Genomic DNA, 22338 nt, shown 5'->3' on the forward strand with positions numbered 1-22338 from the left:
AATATTTATTGTACATTTTGGATCTTATTTCTTTCACCTTTTCACACTAGGGAGACAATATGATGTTTATACATGTGCATCTGGTATATTTCACTAATGAGTATGGTCTTGAGTTGCATCCATTTACCTATAAAAGTCTCCAGTTTATCCTTCTTTATGTCTGAGTAGTACTCCATTGTATAAAAACACCACATCTTTTTTTTACCCATTCCTTGGTTGATGGGCATTTAGGTTGTTTCCACGATTTAGCTATTACAAATTGTACTGCTATAAAACATGAATGCACATATATCGCTGTGGTACAATGTTTTTAATTCTTCTAAGATACCCAGGAGGGGAATAGCTGGGTCAAATGGGACGTCTAATCCTAGCTCTTTGAGGAACCTCCAGACTGATTTCCACAGTGGTTGCACCAGTCTGCACTCTACCAACAGTGGAGAAGGGTTCCTTTTTCCCCACAGCCCCTCCAGCATTTGTTACTGTTTGATGTCTTGATAATAACCACTCTTTCTGGGGTGAGATGGAATCTCAGTGTTGTTTTAATTTGTATCTTTCAAATGACCAATGATGTTGAACAATTTTTTCATGTATTTATTTGCTGTTTGTATTTCTTCATCTGAGAAGTGGGTATTCATGTCAGATGCCCATTTTTGGACTGTGACCTTAAAACTTTTAACATAGCCACTTTTAGGTAAATACATATTTACTGCTATCTATAATCTCTACTGTAATGAAGAACCACAGAATATTGCTCCAATCCTTGTGCTGTCTTATGTTAACAATATTTCTATTTAATACTTTTCTTATCCTTGAAATGAATTTTTACTATTTTAATTGCTCACAACTATTTTTGTTTGTTTTTTAGTGCTGGGGATTGAATCCAGGGCCTTGCACATGCTAAGCACACATCCTCCTGAGCTACACTCCCAACCCATGACTGTTCTGGTATTCCACTATTCCCTCTAGGCTCTATTTACCTTCTTTGCTTAGTTTTTATTTATTTTTAAAGTTATTAATATTATTTGTTTTTTTGAGCCAGAGTCTTGCCATATAGTTTAGGCTGGCCTTGAACTCACTATGTAGCCCAAGCTGACTTCAACCTTGCAGTGATCCTCCTGCCTCAGGCTTCCTAGTGCTTGGGTTACAGGCATGTGCTGCCATCTTGGTTATTTACCTGCTTGATGAAGCGTATCATCTACTACTTCTTTCAGATATGGTCTGTGGGAGGTGAATGAACTTTCTGTACATCTGAAACTCTGAAAATGTCTTTATTTGGTTTTCACATTTTAGTAGGCAGAAAATTCTCAGTTCAAAGTTAATCTCTCTGCAGTACTTAAATAATATTTCTCCATTCCTTTCTGATGATAATCTATTTTTGTTCTGGTAGGTTTTAAGTTCTTTATTTTTTGTGATCTGCATTTTCACTCTAAATACAGGGATCAACAAATTATAGCCTCTGGGCCAAAACTGCAATCTGTTTTGGTACAACCTATACTCTAACAATACTTTTATCTTTTTAAATTTGAAGAAAAGGTCAGGTGTGGTGGCATATGCCTGTAATCCCAGCACTCGGGAGGCTGAGACAGGAGGGTTGCTGTGAGTTCAAGACCAGCCTGGATTACATAGTGAGACCCTGTCTCAATCCCCTTCCCCCAAAACCAAACCCCAATCCCCCCAAAACAAAGAAAACCTGAAAAAATATTAAAAGAATATTTTGTGATGTTAAAAATGATATGAAGTTAGTATCTTTGTATTAGGAGTGTCTTTAATTGTGCTGTCATGGCTATCTTGATTTCCTGAATAGATTCAAAATGTTTACTTTTCATGATCATTTTGAATAGAGAGAAGCCAGAAGTTACACAGTGCTAGATCTATGGTGATTAAGGACACACTATAAAGTTTTTATGAGCCTACCTATCTGATGGATGGCACTTGGTAGCAGCGTTCACCATAGTTTTGACCACATCTTGGAAAGACACAAAAGAGGGCTTCTAGAAGTGCTTTAGAAAGTGGCAAGAATGACGGAGTAAGTGTGTTTGAAGAGGGGGTAGTATTTTGAGGAGAATTAATGACGGTGTGTCACACATATTTTTTTTTATTAGCCCTGATATTTACAACCTGGTTAAAAAATTACTCATTTCTGACTCTATGTATCTGTTATGGCTTGTGTCTAGATGTCCCCTCAAAGCCTCATGTGATCCTAGGGAGAGCTTTTCAGAGGTGGCTGGATCTAGAGTGTGTGATTACTAAATTAGTTCACTGGTTGGTTCTGCATAGATCTGGGAGTAGACAGTGGGAAGGCCCATCCTGTTAGTGCTACCTGTCCTAAAGGTGGGTAGCCTGGTTAGAATATAAGGGACAAAGAGCTGCTGTGGTTGTTTGCTCTTTGTGACATCCCTGCTTTGCTGTCTTCCTGCCTTCTGCTCACCATGAACTGTTTGTCCTCTGCAATGCCCCTCTGCCAGGCCTCCCTGCCTTGGAGCCAGCCAACTATGAAGTGAAACCTCTACAAACTGTGAGCTAAATAAACCTTTCCTTCTTTGCCTTTGGTCAGGTATTTTGTCTCATCAATGAGCAAAGCTAAGGCAGAATTTTCCTACTTGCTTATATAGCTTAAAATCTAGGAATTATTTGGCTGTTTTTTCTACTGCTTTCTAAAAGGATTTCTTACCCCAATGAAAAATATTTCAGCTGTGTCCACCTGTTCAGCCCAATGACCAGAGTTTTTATTATTTTAATTTTTAAGACACTGCCTCAATACCATGATATTTACTCTTACCCGCTGAAAACAATACATGTATTTGTTTTGATGTAACGTTCTGATTGCTGTGTTGTCTTCCAGGGGTTAAAGTTCTTGTATATATTGAGTATATTTTTTGTTTTTTTGAAACAGGGTCTTGCTATGTAGTTCAGGCTGTCCTTGAACTCACTATGTAGCCCAGGCTGGCCTCGAACTCACAGCAATCCTCTAGTCTCAGCCTCCTGAGTATTGGGATTTCAGGTGTCTGTGTGAGTACTGATATTTCTTAACTGTGTTCTATTTGTCCACTTTTCTGTGTCGATGAGAATAGACTGCTGCCTCTGCTTGCACCTCGTTGCTTCTGTCTCTTCTTCAGGAGTAGGGTGGTATGTACAGGGCTGACCTACCTGGATGTTGCTTCTTTGGGTCTTACTATTCTAGGTTTCAGTCAAATTCAGGTGTGGATTACTAAGTGATGCTCCTGTTATCTGTAATAATTGTCTTTTGTGTTCTATTAAAAGGAATGAAGCTGCTGTCTCCTTCAGTCTGACCTTGTCTCCTTTCCCTATTTTATGGTCCCTGGAAGTTTGTCTTCTTCAAGTGGTACTTTGTATTTCTTATTTTCATATGGTGTGAGAGACTGGAGACTATAGCAGTGTTCACTCTACCTCCTTGAAAAGAAGAGTTTGTCTATATTACTGCTTTTTAAAGAGGTTTTATTTAGTATCTAATATGTATTTTATAGGTCTGTGACATAAACCACAAAATATTTTTTATATCTATTTTCAGGAACTAGTTTACCATGTCTGCAAATAACAGTTCTCAATTTCCTATTTTTTTTTTTCTTCAAAAATCTGATATCTGGGCTGGGGATTTAGCTCAGTGGCGCAGCACCTGCCTGGCAAGCGCAAGGTCATGAGTTTGATTCCTGGTACCAGAAGAAAAAAACCAAAAACCAAGAAACAAACCCCCCGCCCAAAAAAAAAACAAAAAAAATCTGATGTCATCACGACCGTTTTTTAAAGGAATCTTAATTCATTTAATATTTAACTGCTTTGGCTTGTCTCTTGGTTATACGATTATGTTTTTAAAGGGCTTAAGGGTGCTATATTACCTCCAATACTTACATATTTAAAAATACCCATCTGTGTTTTTATGCATGAATATTATCTTGGCTTAGTATAATAGGTTAGAATTTCTTTCTATGGGAGCTGTGCTCCCCTATAGGAGAGAGTAGGCCCGCACCAGAGGAGCAGCACCAAGTGAGAGAGTGGACATAAAATGGAGGAGCGGTGCCCTGGCCCCAGGGGAGCACAGCGTGAAGAAGCAGAGGCCGAGACTACACCCGGGGAGAAAAGGGAGCAACCAGACTCCACAACTGTCGACATTCAGTCCAACAGCCCACCTGAACCCCTGCCTTGTGGCCTACATCATGCAGAGAACCTAGGACTGATGGTGTTTCCCATCTACCACCAAGCAAGGACACCCCTGGGCGAGAATGGAAACCACAGTCTCGGGGGAACAAACAGAGGAGCCTCTAGAGCAAGGAAGGCACCTCAAAGACCTGTAGGCCCTAAAGGAACGCATAGAAAATCGAATCTGGCTGGATCCCAAGACTGCAGATTGTGTAAAGAAACCACTCATTCAATAACAATGGAATTTTTTCTTTGACTCAATTGCTTTGATTTTCCTATTTTGTATTATTTTTATGGTTACTTTATTGGTTTTTTTTTTTGCGGGGGAGGGGGTTAGGGGTTTTTCTACCATTTTATTTTTTTCTCTCCTAGCTTCTTTTTTTCCCTTTCAACTTTTTTCTCTTCCTTTTTCTTTTTCCAGTTTTTGCTCTTTATCCTTTTCTTGTTTGTTCTTTCCAGTGTCAATTCTCTATCACTAGTAATTTCTCCTTAACAGGACCCCCACATCTTACGCTCTTCTTTCTCATAGTCCATCAATTCGTTTTTCAAATTTTTCTTTTTTTTTCATTTTCCAACCCCCTGAATTTACTAATATAACTATTCTGCTTTCTGAATTTCTAGATGAATAGTTAACTTTACCCTCATGCTGCTGAATACTGTGCTGGTGTTAGTAGAGGTAAAGCTGTTTCATTTATTAGCTATTTACTGGAGTTGGTAGTGGGTTAATATATGGGTTGTCCTACTGTTTATAATTATAGATTTCTATAGGGAAGGTGGTTTTTTTTATTGGTCCTTAAGATTTGTCAATGTTCAGTTTGTATTTAATATTATAACTGATGCTGATTTTATTACTACAAGCAAGATGTTGTAGTTGTTGCTATCAATTTGCTTTCTTGAGATGCCACTATCTAGACTACCTGGGGGTCATTAATAATACTGTGGCCCATTCTGGGAGAACTGTGTATTGGGCCAAACACCCTGTAACTTTCTCTCTCAAGAACATGGAGGTGGCTGGGTTGTGGGACAAAGGCAAAGGGCTATAATTAACCATGCACAGAGAACACCACTGAAAAGTAGACACCAACTGAAGAGGGCTCCTTCAAAACTTTCCACTATAATAAACCCATAAACATATAAACAAACATATAAACAAAAACAGAAAACATGAAGCCAGGTGTGGTGGCACATATCTGTAATTCCAGCACTCAGGAGGCTAAGGGAGGAAGACTGCTTCAAGTTGAAGACCAGCTTTGGCTATATAATGAGTTTAAGCCCAGCCTGAACTACACAGCAAGACTGTGTCTTAAAAAAAACCACAAAACACCAGAAAACCAACAACCAAATAATGGACCAACCAACCAATAACCAAAAGCCAAAAAAGAAACATGAGAAGACAAGGCAACAAAATGCCTCCAAAAACTCCCCACTCCCTCAAAGCTGATGCACTGCACATCAAAAGGGAGGAAACCAAAAGTCTCACACTCAAATTATCTGCACCAGTATAAAGGGGGAGATAACGAAACAGTCAACAGGCAATTGGCAATACTACAGAAGATATACGTAACAAGATATTGGGCTGGGCTTTCAATTTAACAAAATCATGAATTTGAAGACATTAATAAAAAGTGAACAGACCTAAACAAAAAAATGTAGAACATGCCTGACCAGCACAGAAAAGGATTAGAGTCCATAAAAGGGCTCCAAATAGTAATACGAGAGATTAACAATTCTGATGAATGTATGGGCAGTATTAGTGACCAATGGGAGGACACAGTCTCAGAAGTAGGAGACAGGGCTGTTCTCAGTGACCAATTAATGAGAGAGACCTTAAAAACAACAAAAGAATATGAAAAATGAATCCAGCAGCTCCCAGATGACACAGGACTAATCTAAGACTAATTAGAATTAGTGAAAAAAAACCAGAAGACAGCATAAATGACAGAAAAACCCAGGTTACTGTAATAATAGCTGAAAATTTAGGGTACATTGTGAGTTCAAGGCCAGCCTGAACTACATAGTGAAACCCTGTATCAAAAAACAAAACAAAACAAAACAAAAATGAACAAACCAGGGCTGGGGATTTAGCTCAGCGGCACAGTGCCTGCCTGGCAAGCGCAAGGTTGTGAGTTTGATTTCCGGTACCAGAAAACAAAACAAACAAAAAACCCCCCAAAAAAAAAAAAAAAAAAAAAAAAAAACCAAAAACAAACCAAAAAAACCCTCTGAACTTTCCAGCTAAGGTGAAAGAATTTAACATAAAGTTAAGTGAGGCATATAGAATGCCAAATAACTACAATCAGAAAAATACCTCTCCATGACACATCATAGTCAAAACCTTGGAAGCCCAACACAACAATAGAATCTTAAAAGCAGTTAGAGAAAAGCAACAAATCACTTGTAAAGGAAAACCCATCAAAATTGCAGCACATTTCTCAGCCCAAGACAGCTTCAAGACCAGGACAGCTTAAGAATAAAATGTTCCAAACCCTAAAAGAAAACAATTTCCATCTCAGGCTGACCTGCAAAACTATGCTGTAAAACTTATGGAGAAATAAGATACTTTCATGATAAAGCATACCTAAAGAAATTCATGACCATTACAAAAAATTCTCAAAGATACCCTAAAAGAGACAAGGAAGCTAACAATGACAAAAAGTTTAATAGAATGAATATACCCGGTAGAAGGGAAAGACAGGGAATCACTAACAGGAAAATAAGACAATGACAGGAGTTGGTCAATATCTATCAGTAATAACTCAGTGTGAATGATCTCAACTCCCCAGTCAAAAGACAGATTGGACGAATGGATAAGAAACAAAATCCAACAAGCAACACATTTAATCCCAAAACAAACTCACAGAGCAAATATCAAAGTATGGAAAACAAAGCTCCATGTCACAGCAACCTGAATATAGCAGCTATCTAACATTCAGACAGAGTGCACTTCAAGCCAAAACAGATCAAAAGAGGCAAAGAAGGTCATTACACATTGGTTAAGGGGACAATCCAACAGGAAAAGGTAACAATTATTAATCTGTGTGCACCAAACAATGGTGCACCCAACTTCATAAAACGAGTTCTACTAGACATAAAAATAGACTAATTTAGTGGAGGAATTTATCATACTATACCAGTATTGCAAAGAGATAGATCAACTAGACAAAAAATATCAACAAAGAGATATCAGAGTTGAACAAATGGACTTACTAGAAGTATCTGTGGACCATTCCACCCAACAACAGAATACACATTCTTTTCAGCAACACATGGAACTTTCTCCAAAATAGATCACTTACTAGCCAAGGAGTCAGCCTTAAGTAAATGTAAAAGAACTGATATTACATTGTGTATATTATCAGACCATAGCACAGTGAGCTTAGAAATCAGCAATAAACCAAAACCCAGAAATTATGCAAATGCGTGTAAACTAAACAATACATTCTTAAGTAAACAATGGGTTACAGAAAAAATCAAGGAAGAAATAAGACAGTTTCTAAAACTAAATAATAATGTCTGTACAATATACGAGAGCCTATGGGACACAATAAAAACAGTCTTAAGAGGCAAGTTTAGAGCTATGAATGCCAACATCATAAAAACAGAGCAAGCCTAAATAAATAAAACTAGCAATGTAAAGTCCTGCAAGGTTCTAAAAATAAGAACAGTCCAAACCCAAAGCTAGTACAAGGAAGGAAATTATAAAGATTGGAGCAGAAATCAATGAAATTGAGGCCAAAAAGAATTATAAAGAACTGATGAATCTGTTGGTTCTTCGAAAGAATAAACAAAAGAGCCAATCCAACAACAACAACAAAAAAGAAGAGCGAAAAGACCCAAATCAATGCAAACAGAAATTAAAAAGGTGAAATAACAATGGACATTACTAAAATAAAAGATATTACAACTACTTCACAAACCTCTATGCCAATACACTGGAGAATTCAGAAGAAATGGATAGATTCCTAGATATATAAGCATTACCAAAAATGAGGCAAGAATATTAAAAAACCTGGAATAATGCAGTAACAGTCAATGAAATTGAAGCAGTAATAAATAACTTGCCAACTAAGAAAAGCCCAGGTCTGGATGGGTTCACTGCTGAATTCTACAAAACCTTAAGCCAAAACTAATCAAAAGAGGCAAAGAAGGTCACTACATATTGGTTAAGGGAACAGTCCAAGAGGAAGCTTTCGAATGAAATTGAAAGAGGTCTCCCAAAGTCATTCCATGGAGTTACCATTACCTTGATTTTGAAACCAGACAAGGATCCAACCAAAAAAAGAACTATAGACCAACCTCTTTAGTGAATATAGATGCAAAAATCTTCAAGATACTGCCAAACAGAATGCAATGAACCATTAAAAAGATCATACACCATGACCAAGTAGACTTCATTCTAGGGATGCAAGGATGGTTCAACATATGCAAACCAATAAATGTAATGTATCACGTAAATAGAAACAAAGACAAAATCACATTATCATCTCAATAGACAGAGAAAGGCCTTTGACAAAAATCCAAAATCCTTTAGCGAAGAAAACACTGAAGAAAATAGGCATAGAAGCACTTTATTTCAATCTGATAGGGCCAGGAATATAGCTCAGTGGCACAAGCGCCTGCTTGGCAAGCACAAGGTCCTGAGTTCAATTCCTGGTACCAAAAAAAAAAAAAAAAATCAATCTGATAAAAGCCATTTATGACAAAATCTACTTCTAACATTGTATTAAATGGGGAAAAACTGAAAGCTTTACTTCTAAAATCAGAAACAATTTAAGGATGTCCTTTATCACTACTCGTATTCAACATACTTTAAAGGTTAGCAAGAGCAATTAGCAAGAAAATGAAATAAAAGGGATGTGTATAGGAAAGAAAAAGTCAAATTATCACTATTTGTAGATGACATGATTCTCTACATAGGAGATAACCCACTAAAGAGATAAAATCCATAGAAATAATTCACTAAAAACCCCTTAGAATTAATAACCAAATTCAGTAACGTGGTATGATGCAAAATCAACACACAAAAATCATTAGTGTTCTTGTACACTAATAATGAACCTACTCAAGTGAAATGACAACCTATAAAATAGGAAAAAATTTTTTGCCAGCAATTCCTCAGATAAAGGATTTACATCTAGAATATATAAAGAACTAAAAAATTTTGGAACCTCTTAAAATAAAAGACCCAATACAAAAACTGGGCAAGTGAAAAACAATGGGCAAGTGAAAAAATGGCCGATAATTACATAGTAAAATATTGAACATCACTGGCCATTAGAGAAGTGCAAATTAAAACAACACTGAGATTCCATCTTACCCCACAAAGAATGGCTATCATCAAGAAATCAACCAACAACAAATGCTGGAGAAACTGTGGGAAAAAGGAACCCATCTACATTGCTGGTGGAAATGTAAACTAGTACTATGGAAATCAGTATGAAGATTCCTCAAAACACTGTTTGATTAATCTTGCATTCTTGTATCTGGTAATCTGAGCAATTTTGTTGAAGATAACAATATGTAATATAACAACCACTGTTAATTCCTATCATTTTGTTTTGAAATCCTGTTATCATTTTTATTATTTTTGCTTTGTTTTATTTTTGTCTATGTTGTTATTTTGTTATTTTTTTTTTCTTAAAAAAAAAAAAAAAAAACCAGAAATTCCATTTGACCAAGTATATTATTAAGTGTGGGAAAAGTAGGGTACCTGTTATGGTTTGTGTCTGGATGTCCGCCCAAAGCCTCATGCAGTCATGGGGCGGGCTTCTAGAGTTTATGATTGATCCATGGTTCAATGTTGGAATTATGGATATGAGTGCTACACCCACCCTGGGGCAGATAGTTTGCATACAATATAAGGGAGGGAAAGAGGCTGCTGGCCGCTGCTCCTCCCTTTTGCTCTTGTTGCTTCTGCTATCTTGTGCCGCCATGAACTGTAGCCCTCTGCCATGTGCCGCTCTGCTTGGAGCCAGCCGAGTATGGACTAAAACCTCCACAAACTGAGCTAAATAAACCTTTCCTTCCTTAATTAAATCATGTTATGAATCCACTTTTCTGTCTTTTCTTGTGAGAAGGTCAGGCTTAAAATATTTAATATCTGATGAATGATTTGATTTGAGTGTCAGGTACTTTGTCTCAGCAACGAGAAAAAAGTAACCAAGACAGTACCAAACAGTGAACATATCCACGGTAAAGTGAACATATCCTTGAGAGAAACAAGGACTAAGGAATAATTAGAAGAATTGCTAAAGGAGTCACTAGAAAATGATGGAAAAAGCCAGCGAATTATAAAACTGCTGAAAGTGCCAACTGGTGACATTCTTGCATAATTTAATTTCTTAACATGAACCCTTTATGGAATTTTCCCTACTAGTATAAATTATGTGGAGTTACTTCTTATTCAGGATTGGATGCATGAAACTACGCATGATAAAAATTTATTTTAACATGGTCACTTTATTATTGAAGGGAGTTTCAGTTCCTTTATCTCTAGGGTTTACTGTTATCACTCACGTAGCATTATGACTGCTCTTGGATCTCGCTTTCTACAAAGGTATGACTTATTAGAGGAAATGGGATGTGAGAAGACTCTCAGGAAGCTGGTGAAGGAGTTGGGAGAAAACTGCTGGGAGACGTATTCACTTAACAGTTAAATCAGTCATTTTCATGCTATTCAAAAGTGGAAAAAATAGAAAGGCGTTTTAAAAGGTGGTTTCTGCACTCCTGACTTTGGCACACCTGTTAAAAAGGTCAACAAGACATAGGGCACTCACTCACCCTTCCTGGAACTGTGCTTGGGCAGATTCCTCTGCAACAAGAGTCTCGTACTCCTCAGCAGCAAACTTGTCCCAGTCCGAGGGCTCAGGCCCATCGTTCTCAACATCCTGATTGGAAGAGGAAACAAATCAGCAAACACAGAGCGCGAGTAGGTCATCACGAACATACACTGCTGAAAACAACCTATCTGAAGGTGGTTCAACATATTAAAAGAAGTGCTAAGGTACACTCCTATGGGCAATTTTCTACACTTCAAATTGCAAAATTATAACGAAGTGTTTTGCAGCTAGATTTTTCATATGTCAAGAGTCGTTTTTCTTTACCTCTTAGCTACATTCCTAGCTCCTTTTTTTGAGACAGAAGCTTGATAAATTGTCTAGGCCAGACTTGAATTTGTGATCTTCCTGCCTCAGCCTCCCACAATGCTGGGATTACAGTTGTGCACCAATGCACCTGGCTTTAAGTCCAGAGGTTCTTTTTTCCTTTTTAAACCTGAGAATTGAATTTATTTATGATCTTCTCACTGAGCTATATCACCAGCCTCCTTTTTAATTTTAAGACAGGGACTTGCTAACTTGCCTTATTTGTCTTAAATTTGCAATCTTTCCGCCTCAGCCTCCTAAAGTGGTGGGATTATGGGTGTGTACCACCATGCCCAGCCTATGTCTAGATGCTTTAGCTTTGTAGTGAGACCTTTTCCCTTCCTTCTCCCAAGCACTTTGGAAAGCAGCAATCTGGAGTGACTGAGGTCTGTGAACACTCATACACAATATCACCCTTTTCTCTAGCACATTTGTACTGTTTCTTTAAAAGCCACCTCAGATGCTGTATCACCTGTGATATCTTCCTGCAAACAGCCTTTCTCTCTCCAAATCATTTCCTTCTCTCTATATGCTTTGGTTGACAGCTTTTGCTCTTGTCTGTCATTTCCATATATTCAGTACCGAGAATTTATTGAGCATTTTCTAATAATATTCTTCACATATATGAATATAGATAATTGCTACCTCATTGTTATGGTGGATACATTGTGTCTACTTGAGAAGTTTAGAAAGTTAAATAAGTGACTCGGCAGGAGGCCAGGGTCCTTACTTTGTAAACATCATGAGCCTGTGCAAGAGGAAGACACTGAGATGGTGTGGGCTGGTAGCCTGCGTACAATATAAAGGAGGGTAAGTGGCTTGCTTCTTCCCCACCCCTTTGCTCTTGTTGCTTTGCTGTCTTCTGCTGCCTTGAACTGCTGCCCCTGTGCCTTGCCACCCTGCCTTGGAGCCAGCTGATTATGGACTGAAACCTCCACAAACTGTGAGCTAAATAAACCTTTCCTTCCTTAATTCTGGACATCAGGTATTTTGTCTCAGCAATGAGAGAAAAGTAACTACAACATTCATTTTTTTTTTTTTCCGGTACCAGGAATTGAACTCACGACCTTGCATTTGCCAGGCAGGCGCTGTGCCGCTGAGCTAAATCCCCAGCCCCAACATTCATATAAAGTAAAAATTAAAAGTAAAGTATAATACAAAATAAACGAAGGGGATAAAGGGTATACATTTTTATTCCTTTCAACAATGGGCAGTGTGTTGGATTATGTGTTCCAGACAAAATGTCTTCCAAGTTGCCTATGTGTCACCCAGCCTGATATTGCAGTTCTTAAAGTTAAACTTCTGGTACCTTCTGGACTGCAAAGGGATCTCTCTGTTCATGGTCCAAGTATTTTTCCAGATTAAAGAAAGTGTCATAGAAGATGTGAGCCATTCGGCACCTCTTCAGATCTCGTAGAGTTATTTTGCCTACATAAAAACAAATACATCTGGTAAATTTTATTTAGAACTGTTTTGGCAAGACAAAAAAACTTTCACTGATGTCTAAAAGTCCATGTGTACATGTACTTTATTAATAAAAATACCCATAGTAACAGTCTAGATAAAATTCACCATTTTAAGGTACAATTCAGTGGCTGTTAGTATGCTTGTGATGTCATACAAACATTACTACAATTTAATTCCAAACACTGTTACCCCGAAAGGAAGCTCTGCATCCATCAAGCTCGCTGCCCGCCTCCCCTGCCCCGCCAACCCCCAGCTCCTGGCAATCGCCAATCTGTTTTCTGTTGCAAGGAAAAACCCAGTTTCTTCAACAGCAGATTTTTCTGCCATTGCTGGTTTTAAATCAATAGCTGAGAAGAAACACGTATGTACTCGGGAAGCCTATAAGGAAAACTGCAGAAAGTTAAATAATTTAGGGCAATCTAGGATTATGCACCCCACTCTATTTCACAGGTGGAAACTGCAAGTTGCTGTTCATTTGTTCTGACCATCACAGGCTGGCTTCACCAAGTCAAGCATCTGGCACAGTAGGTCATGAAACGGCAAGGGCTCAATGCCCATGGCTTCCATCCGCTCACACTGCTCCTCATAGAAGTACTCCAGCTCGTACATGGAGAGCACGCCGTCTCCGTCCACGTCCATGCAGCGGAACCAGTACTCGATGCTGGAAGACAGGGTGCTCATTAGTGCTGTCCTGGTAAAGGGCCTTTGTTCATCGAGACCTGCCACCGCCCATATTCCTTTTTAAATAAATTTACACGTGTGTATACTTTAGACTTAGACACAGCTTCACCCTTCTGCCTTTATTTTCCCATCCTAGAGTCAGCCCCTTTCAACACCTATTTTGCTCTTTCTCTTCATATTTTCAGGCAGCTCCTTATTTATACTCTCTTTTAAGAGCTCTGTACGGGTTTCACACTATAAAAGATGAGATTTCAACTCTTTCACTACTTCCGTCCACTTTACCTGCACGCTCTTCCCGTCCTCTTCATATAAACTGCTCAATGTTTAGATCTTATGACTTTGTATTTTCCTTTTAACTCTTATTTGCTTAGTTTTCCATGTACTTGCTATTAATTCAACAGCCAAATATCTGCAGTTAGGCTAAGACCACACAGTTTCATCAGTTCTGGCAGCTGCATTTTCCTGCTGAAGTCTTCCCGGGTTTCTTCTGACCTACTCTCCTATGGTCTGCTCAGACTCTCATGTCTCATTAACAATTCCCTTCTAAGGACCCCTTTCCCCTGTTTTGTATATCTCAGTTTCCTTATTCTTTGCTTCTTTGTTTGATGTGGCTCATTCTACCCATTCTGCTTCCTGTAAGGGAGCATGGCAGGCAAATGTTTTGACCTGGGATTTTTTTCTTGAGACAAGGTCTCATTATGTTGCTCAAGTGATCTTCCTGCCCCAGCTTCCCGAACAGCTGGGACTACAGGTGTGTGAAGATGCACTAGATTCAGATCCCGGATACTGAAGGTGCCTTTTTTCTACTGAAAGGGTGGTGCTTTTCCTTCCTATTTTTAAAGGAACTGATACACAGTCTTTTTTATTATAGTTTTGATTTTTCAGACTTCTTTTATTGGTTCCCTAAATGTTTGTTTTATAAAAACACTTTTGTGTTCATGTTCTATGAATGTAGTTTCTTCACTTATGGCTCAGCCGTAATTATTAACAGCATCTTTGTTGTTACTAAATTTTTTTCTGAAAATCTCTTTCATCTTAGTTCCCCGAATTTGGTTTCTTTTCTACCAAGGTATCTAGTGATCCCGTTTTCTGCTAATATTTAAGAATAGGGAGGGCCGGGGAGATTGCTCAGCAGCAGAAGAACTGCCTGGCAAGTGCAAGGTCCTGAGTTCAATTTCTGGACCCCGCCCCCCACCCCCCGAAAAAGAATAGATGCTAAGAGCTATTTTGACGTTCTGATCTATAAGTCTGTTGACTCTGGGATTTACTGTGAAATGATCTGGCGGGGGTCTGTCTTTGGGAATGACCCAATGTCAAACTTTCCTATCTTCATTGTTGAGCTAGTCAGATTCCTCAGCTTTCTGACTTATCTTGACGCTTGCTTAGATGTTCACAGCTGAGAGAGCATTCTCTAACTAGAGTGAGGAATGATGCCTGCATATCTCTGCATTTAATATGTTCTAACCTATTTTCAACATGGTATCTGCTATAATTCGTGTGTGCTGTCCCTGTCCCGACTCCCACCAAGGTTGATGTGTAAAGGTGTGGGCCCCACTGTGGCGATGTTAAGAGGTGGGGCCTTTGGGAGGCTGCTGGGTCCCTAGGGGCTCTGCACTCACAAGGAATAAGGTGGTTCTCATGGGAACTTGGTTGTTACAGAAGAGCAAGATTGGACCTTCCCTGCCTGTCTCACCATGCTGTCACTCCCCACCTCCCTCTTGCAGTACTGGGGATTGGACCCAGGGCCTTTGCACTGAGCTACCTCATCAGTTTGTTTTTTATTTTTAGACAGGGTCTTGTCAAGTCACTAAATTTTCTCAGGCTGGGCTCAAAATTTCGATCCTCCTGCCTCAGCTTCTCCAAGTCTAGGACTACAGGCTGTGCCACTACATTTGGCTGATCTTTTCCTCTTGAATGAGCGCCTATCGCTGTGATCCATCTACCATCAGGTCTTTATCTGAGCTGAGCTACAGTAGTGTCATGCCTTAAGCCTCCAAAACTGTGAACTAAATTAACCTCTTTTCTTTTTAAATTCCCCACCCTCAAGTTTGGATTCAACATACAAGGGACTGATACAGTATGCACACCTTCAGCTATACCAGTGCTCCCCAGTACACAGGCGCTCTCCTCTGTGCTCTCCAGGGAACAAAGCACCATTTTTATGCCAGGGTAGAGGATATGATCTGGAGATTAACTGTTTCTTTAAATAAATTTTCTATAGCCTCTCCTGTTTGTTGGCACCATCTTTACCCTGCCCCTATTTTTAAGGTTGGTGATACCCACAAGTCCTACATGTTTAGAGGTTTTGTTCAGTGTATCTGGTTACTTGTTCATTTTTCTGTCTGCTGGCTTAGGGTTTAGGCATTCTACTAAATTTACCTGCTTTCCAGTTTTCAAACCTTATTTCTTCACCTACTTCATTACTACAGGTTTATTCCTTTAAAAAACATTTTTAATGGCATTTTAGTGGGGTTTCAAAGAGGGAAGAAAAGTACTACGTGTGGGTAAACTGCAGTCTTCAATGAGAGGCGTCATCACTTTATTACAGCTACTGTGTCTTTACAGCATGGTTAGAGCACCATCTATAGTTACATAATCAATTGCCGAATATGAAGCCAGGAACACTAACTGGTAAAAGAGAAGTTTTTTTTTAAAAGTCACTATTTCATGACACAGTACAATTCAAGAGAAGGCGCAAGTATATCTTTGGCTCATTTCACATTTGTAGGTCTAAAACCATATTAAGAACCATAAAAGATCTGTAACCACAGAAGATTTGAAACCACAGTAAGAACCAACATACATTTTAGGGTTTTGAAAAATCTCTTTGGGGGAAAGAAGATAACTAAATTGTGACTGTTAACTGTTTGCAAGTAAGTCACACTAAGGTCTTTGTGTACCTTTTCTGAGAAAGATAAATTTTACATTATTGTAACAAATTTGTGCTAACGGACAAAATTCCTTTGAGGAACGTATTTTATAAACTGTAGCAAGTTGATGTTTAATGTTACCATTAAAGAACAGAAAAGACATTTACTGGATTCAATCAGTGTGAGGTAATAGTTGGGTCATGGTGTGTTCCAGTCATACTGTATCTATTCCCAGAGTTATATTATCTCATTTTGAAACAATTTCTGATTGTGTGAAAAACCTTGAAAAGACACATCTCATAAGCTGAAGATAAAATATATGTAGTAGTATCTCGTGAATCTCCTGGTGTCTTAAAATTCTTAAGCAACGCCATCCCCCCCCCCAAAAAAAAATCTTGATTTTGACAAGGACCTAATAGGACTGAAGTGAAGTGGCAACTCATTTTAGTAAGAAATGGAAACTGACGTACTCTATCTATCTGCATTTTCAATTAAGAACTAAGCAAGTCTCTGTGCAGTAAGTCAAGCTAAAGCACACACTTCAGTTCTTTGTAATAGCACACAGGAAGAAGGAAAGCTAGCATGCAGAGATGGACACACTGCTCTGATGCCTGCAAAGGCACATGACAGCACCGTTTAAATGTATGAAAGCTGTTGTAGATGCACCAACCACATAATTTGTGAGTTAGAGAAAGCATAAAGATCAACGTAGAAAACAGAGGTGATTTCAGGTGTAGCTCTAGGAAAGTGTAACAGGCTGTTTTAGTGGGTAGTTACTAGTCCCTGGTAATTTAGAAGCATGGGCTGCTTGGTCAATTAAACACCCGCAGGATATATTTACATGGGTTTTGGCGGGTGTGTGTGTGTGTGTGTGTGTGTGTGTGTTGAGATAAGGTTTCACTATTCAGGCTGGGCTTGAAATCACTATGTATCCCAGGCAAGCCTTGAACTCATGGTGCTCCTCCTGCCTCAGCCTCCCCAATGGTAGGATCACAAGTGTGCACCACCACACTTGATTGGAATTGTCTTATGTATGTGTTGTATACTCTCTAAAGTTTCTTCCAACGCAAGTCTTCTATTTTTTTCCTTAACTTATCTTCTCAAAGTCTAAAAGTAATGAGTAGTATTCAGTACAGGAAAATTAGAAAATAGCATATGGTAGAAAAAATAACTACCCAGAGAGAATCAATATTTAGTTTTGCTATATTTACCATCAGTTTTCAAAGAATAGTTACATCAATGGTAAATTGTATTTATACAATTGTAGCCACAAACATCTCTTGTAGACATAATCATCTCTTCCCCTTGTCCCTGGGCTAGATGAAATTAAAGTCTGGACTAGTGACTTTTAAAAAAATTCTTGATGTATACTTCTAAAGGCTATGCAAGAAGACAGGTATATAAAACTCCGTTATTGCTCAGGAAGTAAATAAATGTCTACTCTTTTGTATATTAAGTATATATCTTTGAGCAACTACATTATGGACACTGGCCTGCCCTCAGGCATAACAGAGGTGAATGAAATAATTGCTGGAGATGACAGACCAAGAAACAGGATATGGTAAAAAGCAGAAGAATAATTTACAGGACATACAAAAACAAGGTTTGCTAAAAGTCTGTCCATGAAAAATAATCACTCCAAAACATTTTCTGTATCTACCACTGCTGGGTGTGGGACCAGGCACAGAAAGACTCAAGATCTTAACTGTACACAGTATTTTGCCTAGCACTTATCACACTTTAGTGAGTGTATTACTTCTTTCGTGAAGGTCCTTTCTTCAAATATCTTTTTGTTTTGTTTTTTTGGTACCGGGAATTAAACTCAGGACCTTGCGCTTGCTAGGCAGGTGCTTGTGCTACTGAGCTGTGTTCCCTGGCTCTCAAATGTCTTTCATAAGCCAGAAACCTGATTTCTGTAAAATTCTGCCGATTAGATTTTCTTAAATATGAGTTTCATTTTTTTCTTGAAATGACTGGAAGAATACAATGAAATCATTTGGGCTGGGATATTTCTTTTTCAGAAGGGTTTAAACTATGAATTTAATTTTCTTTAGTTGATGTAAGAATATTCAGGCTTTCTGTTTTTTCTTGGGGAAGTTTTATTGTGATTCTTCAAGGAAATTGTTTTATTTCATTTAAGACACCATATTTGCACATATATGTGTTATCTATAGTATTCTTTTAACTTTTCAATATATAATTCCTGACAGTCACCTTTTTTGAGTCATAGATTTTTTTTTCTTTTTTTGTTTGAGACAGGGTCTCATTATGCAGTTCAGGCTGGCCTTGAACTCACTTTGTAGCCCAGGCTGGCCTCCAACTTGCAACGATCCCCCTGCCTCAGCCTCCTGGGTGCTGGATTATAGGTGTGTGCCACCACACCCAGCCATGTGGATTACTTAGCAGTATGTTTTTAATTTCTAAGTATGTGGAGATTTTCCAATTATTTTTCTCCTGCTGATTTCTATATTAATTCCACTTTGGTCAGAGAATGTACTTTTTACTATTTCAATTCTTTGTTTTTAAAAATGACTGCTGAAATGTATTTCACATACATGATTCTTCCATTTAAAACATACGATTGTTTTTCATCATATTCACACAGTTGTGTAACCATCACTGCAGTCAATTTTGGGATACCCTCATCATCTCCAAAAAATATTCCATTAGCACTCATTTCTTATTGCTCCATGGACACCTTCATAGACCACTCTACTTCCCATGAATTTGCCTATTTTGGACAATACATATACGGTCATGCACTGCTTAACAAGGATTTATTCTGGGAAGTGTGTTACTAAGCAGTTTCACTGTGTGAACATCATAGTGTATACTTTAACTAAGAAGGCTACCATGTCACTAGGTAACATAATCTTAGGGGACCACTGTCATGTACATGGACTGTTGTTGACTGAAATGTCATTATGTAACACATAATTATAAATGAACTCATATAACGTGGTTCTTCTCTTTGGTGTGTTTTTCTTTATATAATCTTTTCTTTTCTGTTTTATTTTGTGGTGCTGTGGATTGAACCCAGGGCTTTGTACATGCTCTGCAGGAGCTCCACCACTGAGCCACATTCCCAGCACCATGCAATACTTTCCAGATTCTACTGTGTTGCCAGGTTTGGTGGACATGCCTGTAATTCCAGCTACATTGGAGACTGAGGCAAGAGGATCACAATTTTGGGCACAGCCTGGGCAACCTGGCAAGACTATCTCAAAAATAAAATTGAAAAAAGGTCTTCAGATGTAGTTCAGTGATAGAGTGGTTGCCTAGTATACCCAGGCTCAGTTATCAGTGCTCCAAAAAAAAAAAAAAAAGGCTATCCTCTTTAACCTTGCAATTCCTTTTTTTCTGGGTATTTATTCTGCAGAAAAAACAGTATATATTCCAATTATTTAACTGGATATTAAATATTAGAGACTATTTAGGAGAACATTCCATGAAAATTTTGGTGTATGTTAATTAAGATTTAATACAAGCTGGGTATAGTGTTGTATGCCTGTAATCCCAGGTATTCAGGAAGCTGAGGCTGGAGAACAGTAAGTTTGTGGCCAGCCGTTCAACTTAATGAGGCCTTGTCTCAAAAAATGAAAAGGGGCTGGGATGTAACGTAGCGGTAGAACCCCCAAGTTCAATCCCTTGTACTGCCCCTCCCCCAACACAGGGGCTTTAAAGTTGTTTTTCCTTCTCTCCAAGTTAGAATTACTAGAACTAAAGTTATTTTCTTCTGCTCATCCCTATTTTCTAAGCTATGTACAATAGACAATAAATTCCTACTGTGAAATGGAAAAGTTACTTAAAAATGTAACAAGCTGCTCTAAGAAATCATAGCTATGTTTCCTTCTTCCCCAATGATTTATAAGCAATAGTCCAACATTTAGATAACTTTTTGCAACATTTAGATAACAATATGGAACCAGCTGAGTCAGTTACACCCGCCAGCAGCATCAGGGACTGGGTTCCCTGCCTCCCTTTGATATGGAGCACGGACTGTATATAAATACATGCAGAACTGTGTTACACAGCCAGGGATAAAAAGATGAGAGAGACCTAGAGATTTGGCTTAATACAAGACAGTAGTAGAGAGAAAAAGACATGTAAATTCACAACTAAAAATCAAGGCATTTTAGAAAGTGCCAAGGAAAGGGACAGATGATTCCAACTAAGAGAATAAGGACATGATTTTGTGTGCTAGTCATGCACAATTTGTTTTTCCTTCCTTCTCCAATTTACTACTGAACCATTAATATCACAAAAGAACTGTAATTCATGTACCTATCTGCATATTCTGAATAAATGTTTACCAATCCCACTTTTCCTCCATGCCCCTTCACCTGTGTTTCTGTGGGGAAGAGCACTTCTGATACGCCATGACTGGATTCCGGGTTCATTCCCTTCTCTAGAATGACAGCTCTAAGAAAGCAGAAACTATACATAGGTCTTACTTATTTCAGTATCCCTCCATTGAACTGGCTTCACTAGATATGTGTCACATCAGGTATTTAACATTCTGGAAAGAAAATTCAGAAGTCCTACCTGGTGGGGTTTCTTTTGTCTTCCTCAGATATCAAAAACCAAACAAAATCTGCATAGCTCATTCTTCCCTCCTTCTGCACGGTTTTTCCTCTGAAGAAAACACATGGTTATAACATTTCCTAAGCAATTAATAAATAAAGTAACATTTTGTTTTAGAAATGTAGTTTAAAATTTAAAAAATCAGAAAGGATAACCCTTCTGGGCCTATCTCATTTTTAAAGGCCTATGGGGTAAAATGAGAAAATGTTCAAATATGAAGAAAAAAAATCTGCAAGTGAGATCAAACACTGTTTCCTGTATTTACATATAGACTACTTAAAGAATTACTGTCTTGTATTAACCATAACTGCACATTTTGTAAGGTGTAATCTGACCTAGCAGCAGTGCCAAATTATGCAGAAAGGCTTGCTACAATGGGAGCGTTTACGGAATCACTTATACAGTGATACCTTGGTTGTCAAACTCAGTTTGGTCCGAATTCATGTTCAAAACCAAACAGTTTAAGAACTGAACATATTTTTCTATAAGAAATAATGGAAAACCAGATAGCTGGCTCTAAAGGCAAAAATTACACTTATAAACTCATTTTGCAGGATTTTAACAAATTTCATAATGATTTCTTTCTTTAACTCTACTGTTCTCACAGCTTTCCTCTTGGTTTTCCTGCTGGTAGCACTTTCTTTGGAGCTGTGGTTATGATATTTTATGCAAATAAAGTGCCAAAAAATGCACAGTGACACGTTTGCACGCACTAACACAAGCACTGTGTGCTGTCTGGGCGAGAGTAGTGCTTGGACTGAAGTGTCACCCATCTGTGTCTACCGCGAGATGTGAGGCGTGACTCTGTACAGGTTTTTCAAGGACTACGGAACAAAGTTATGAACACTAGGCAGAATTTTTTCAAACTTTGCTGTTTGAGTAGTGGAAAGTTCAAGCAAGGAACAGTTTGACAACCTCGGTATTACTGTGGTTCATTTTTTTAACCAGGTTTTAAACTTTTTCTTACCTTGTTACCGCCCCAGAGAATATCCTTTCGATTATTCTATTGGATGAAGCTAAATGTAAATAAGAAATTACAAAGCTAGTTACAAAAATTCCTTACAGGCAATACTTCTGGCAGATTTATTTTCATTTGCCACAAGCTAAACCATAACAGTCTTCTATGATAAGAATATGAGCGGGTCTTAATTCTGTAATATTTATACTTTTTAGAATAAAGTAGCTTTATATTTATCAATCAGTAATTTTAAAAAAGAACAAATGAATGTGCTGATATCTGTACTTAAATGGTTGAGCTCTAAGTTTATTGTGAACATACTGATAACTAAGACAATAATGTACAGAATTTGTATTGAACTTGTTAGTCAGTAAGACAAAGCAAATTCTCCTCTAAAACCAAACAAATTTCAACATAGTATTAAATTCAAAAGGGAACTGACTGTGCAGCTCTTAAAACAATGTGAAATGAAACAAAGCAA

The 22338-nt window shown here is 38.1% G+C and overlaps 1 protein-coding gene across 4 annotated transcripts in view; it reads right to left on the reverse strand.

Annotated features, from left to right (window-relative positions):
- Ppp2r3a (protein phosphatase 2, regulatory subunit B'', alpha) overlaps positions 1-22338 on the reverse strand; it is a 103983-nt gene that overhangs the window by 18766 nt on the left and 62879 nt on the right. For all 4 annotated transcript variants that reach the window (XM_005406782.2, XM_005406783.2, XM_013505755.1 and 1 more), the window contains exons 8-12: positions 21867-21915; positions 20861-20950; positions 13250-13425; positions 12607-12725; positions 10936-11042 (exon numbers count right to left, since the gene is read on the reverse strand). In XM_005406782.2, coding sequence (XP_005406839.1) covers positions 10936-11042; positions 12607-12725; positions 13250-13425; positions 20861-20950; positions 21867-21915 — 541 coding nt within the window. The remainder of the gene's footprint in view (positions 1-10935; positions 11043-12606; positions 12726-13249; positions 13426-20860; positions 20951-21866; positions 21916-22338) is intronic.

This window comes from Chinchilla lanigera, unplaced genomic scaffold, assembly GCF_000276665.1.
Source record: "Chinchilla lanigera isolate Chin_1 unplaced genomic scaffold, ChiLan1.0 scaffold00100, whole genome shotgun sequence".
Lineage (NCBI taxonomy): Eukaryota > Metazoa > Chordata > Mammalia > Rodentia > Chinchillidae > Chinchilla > Chinchilla lanigera.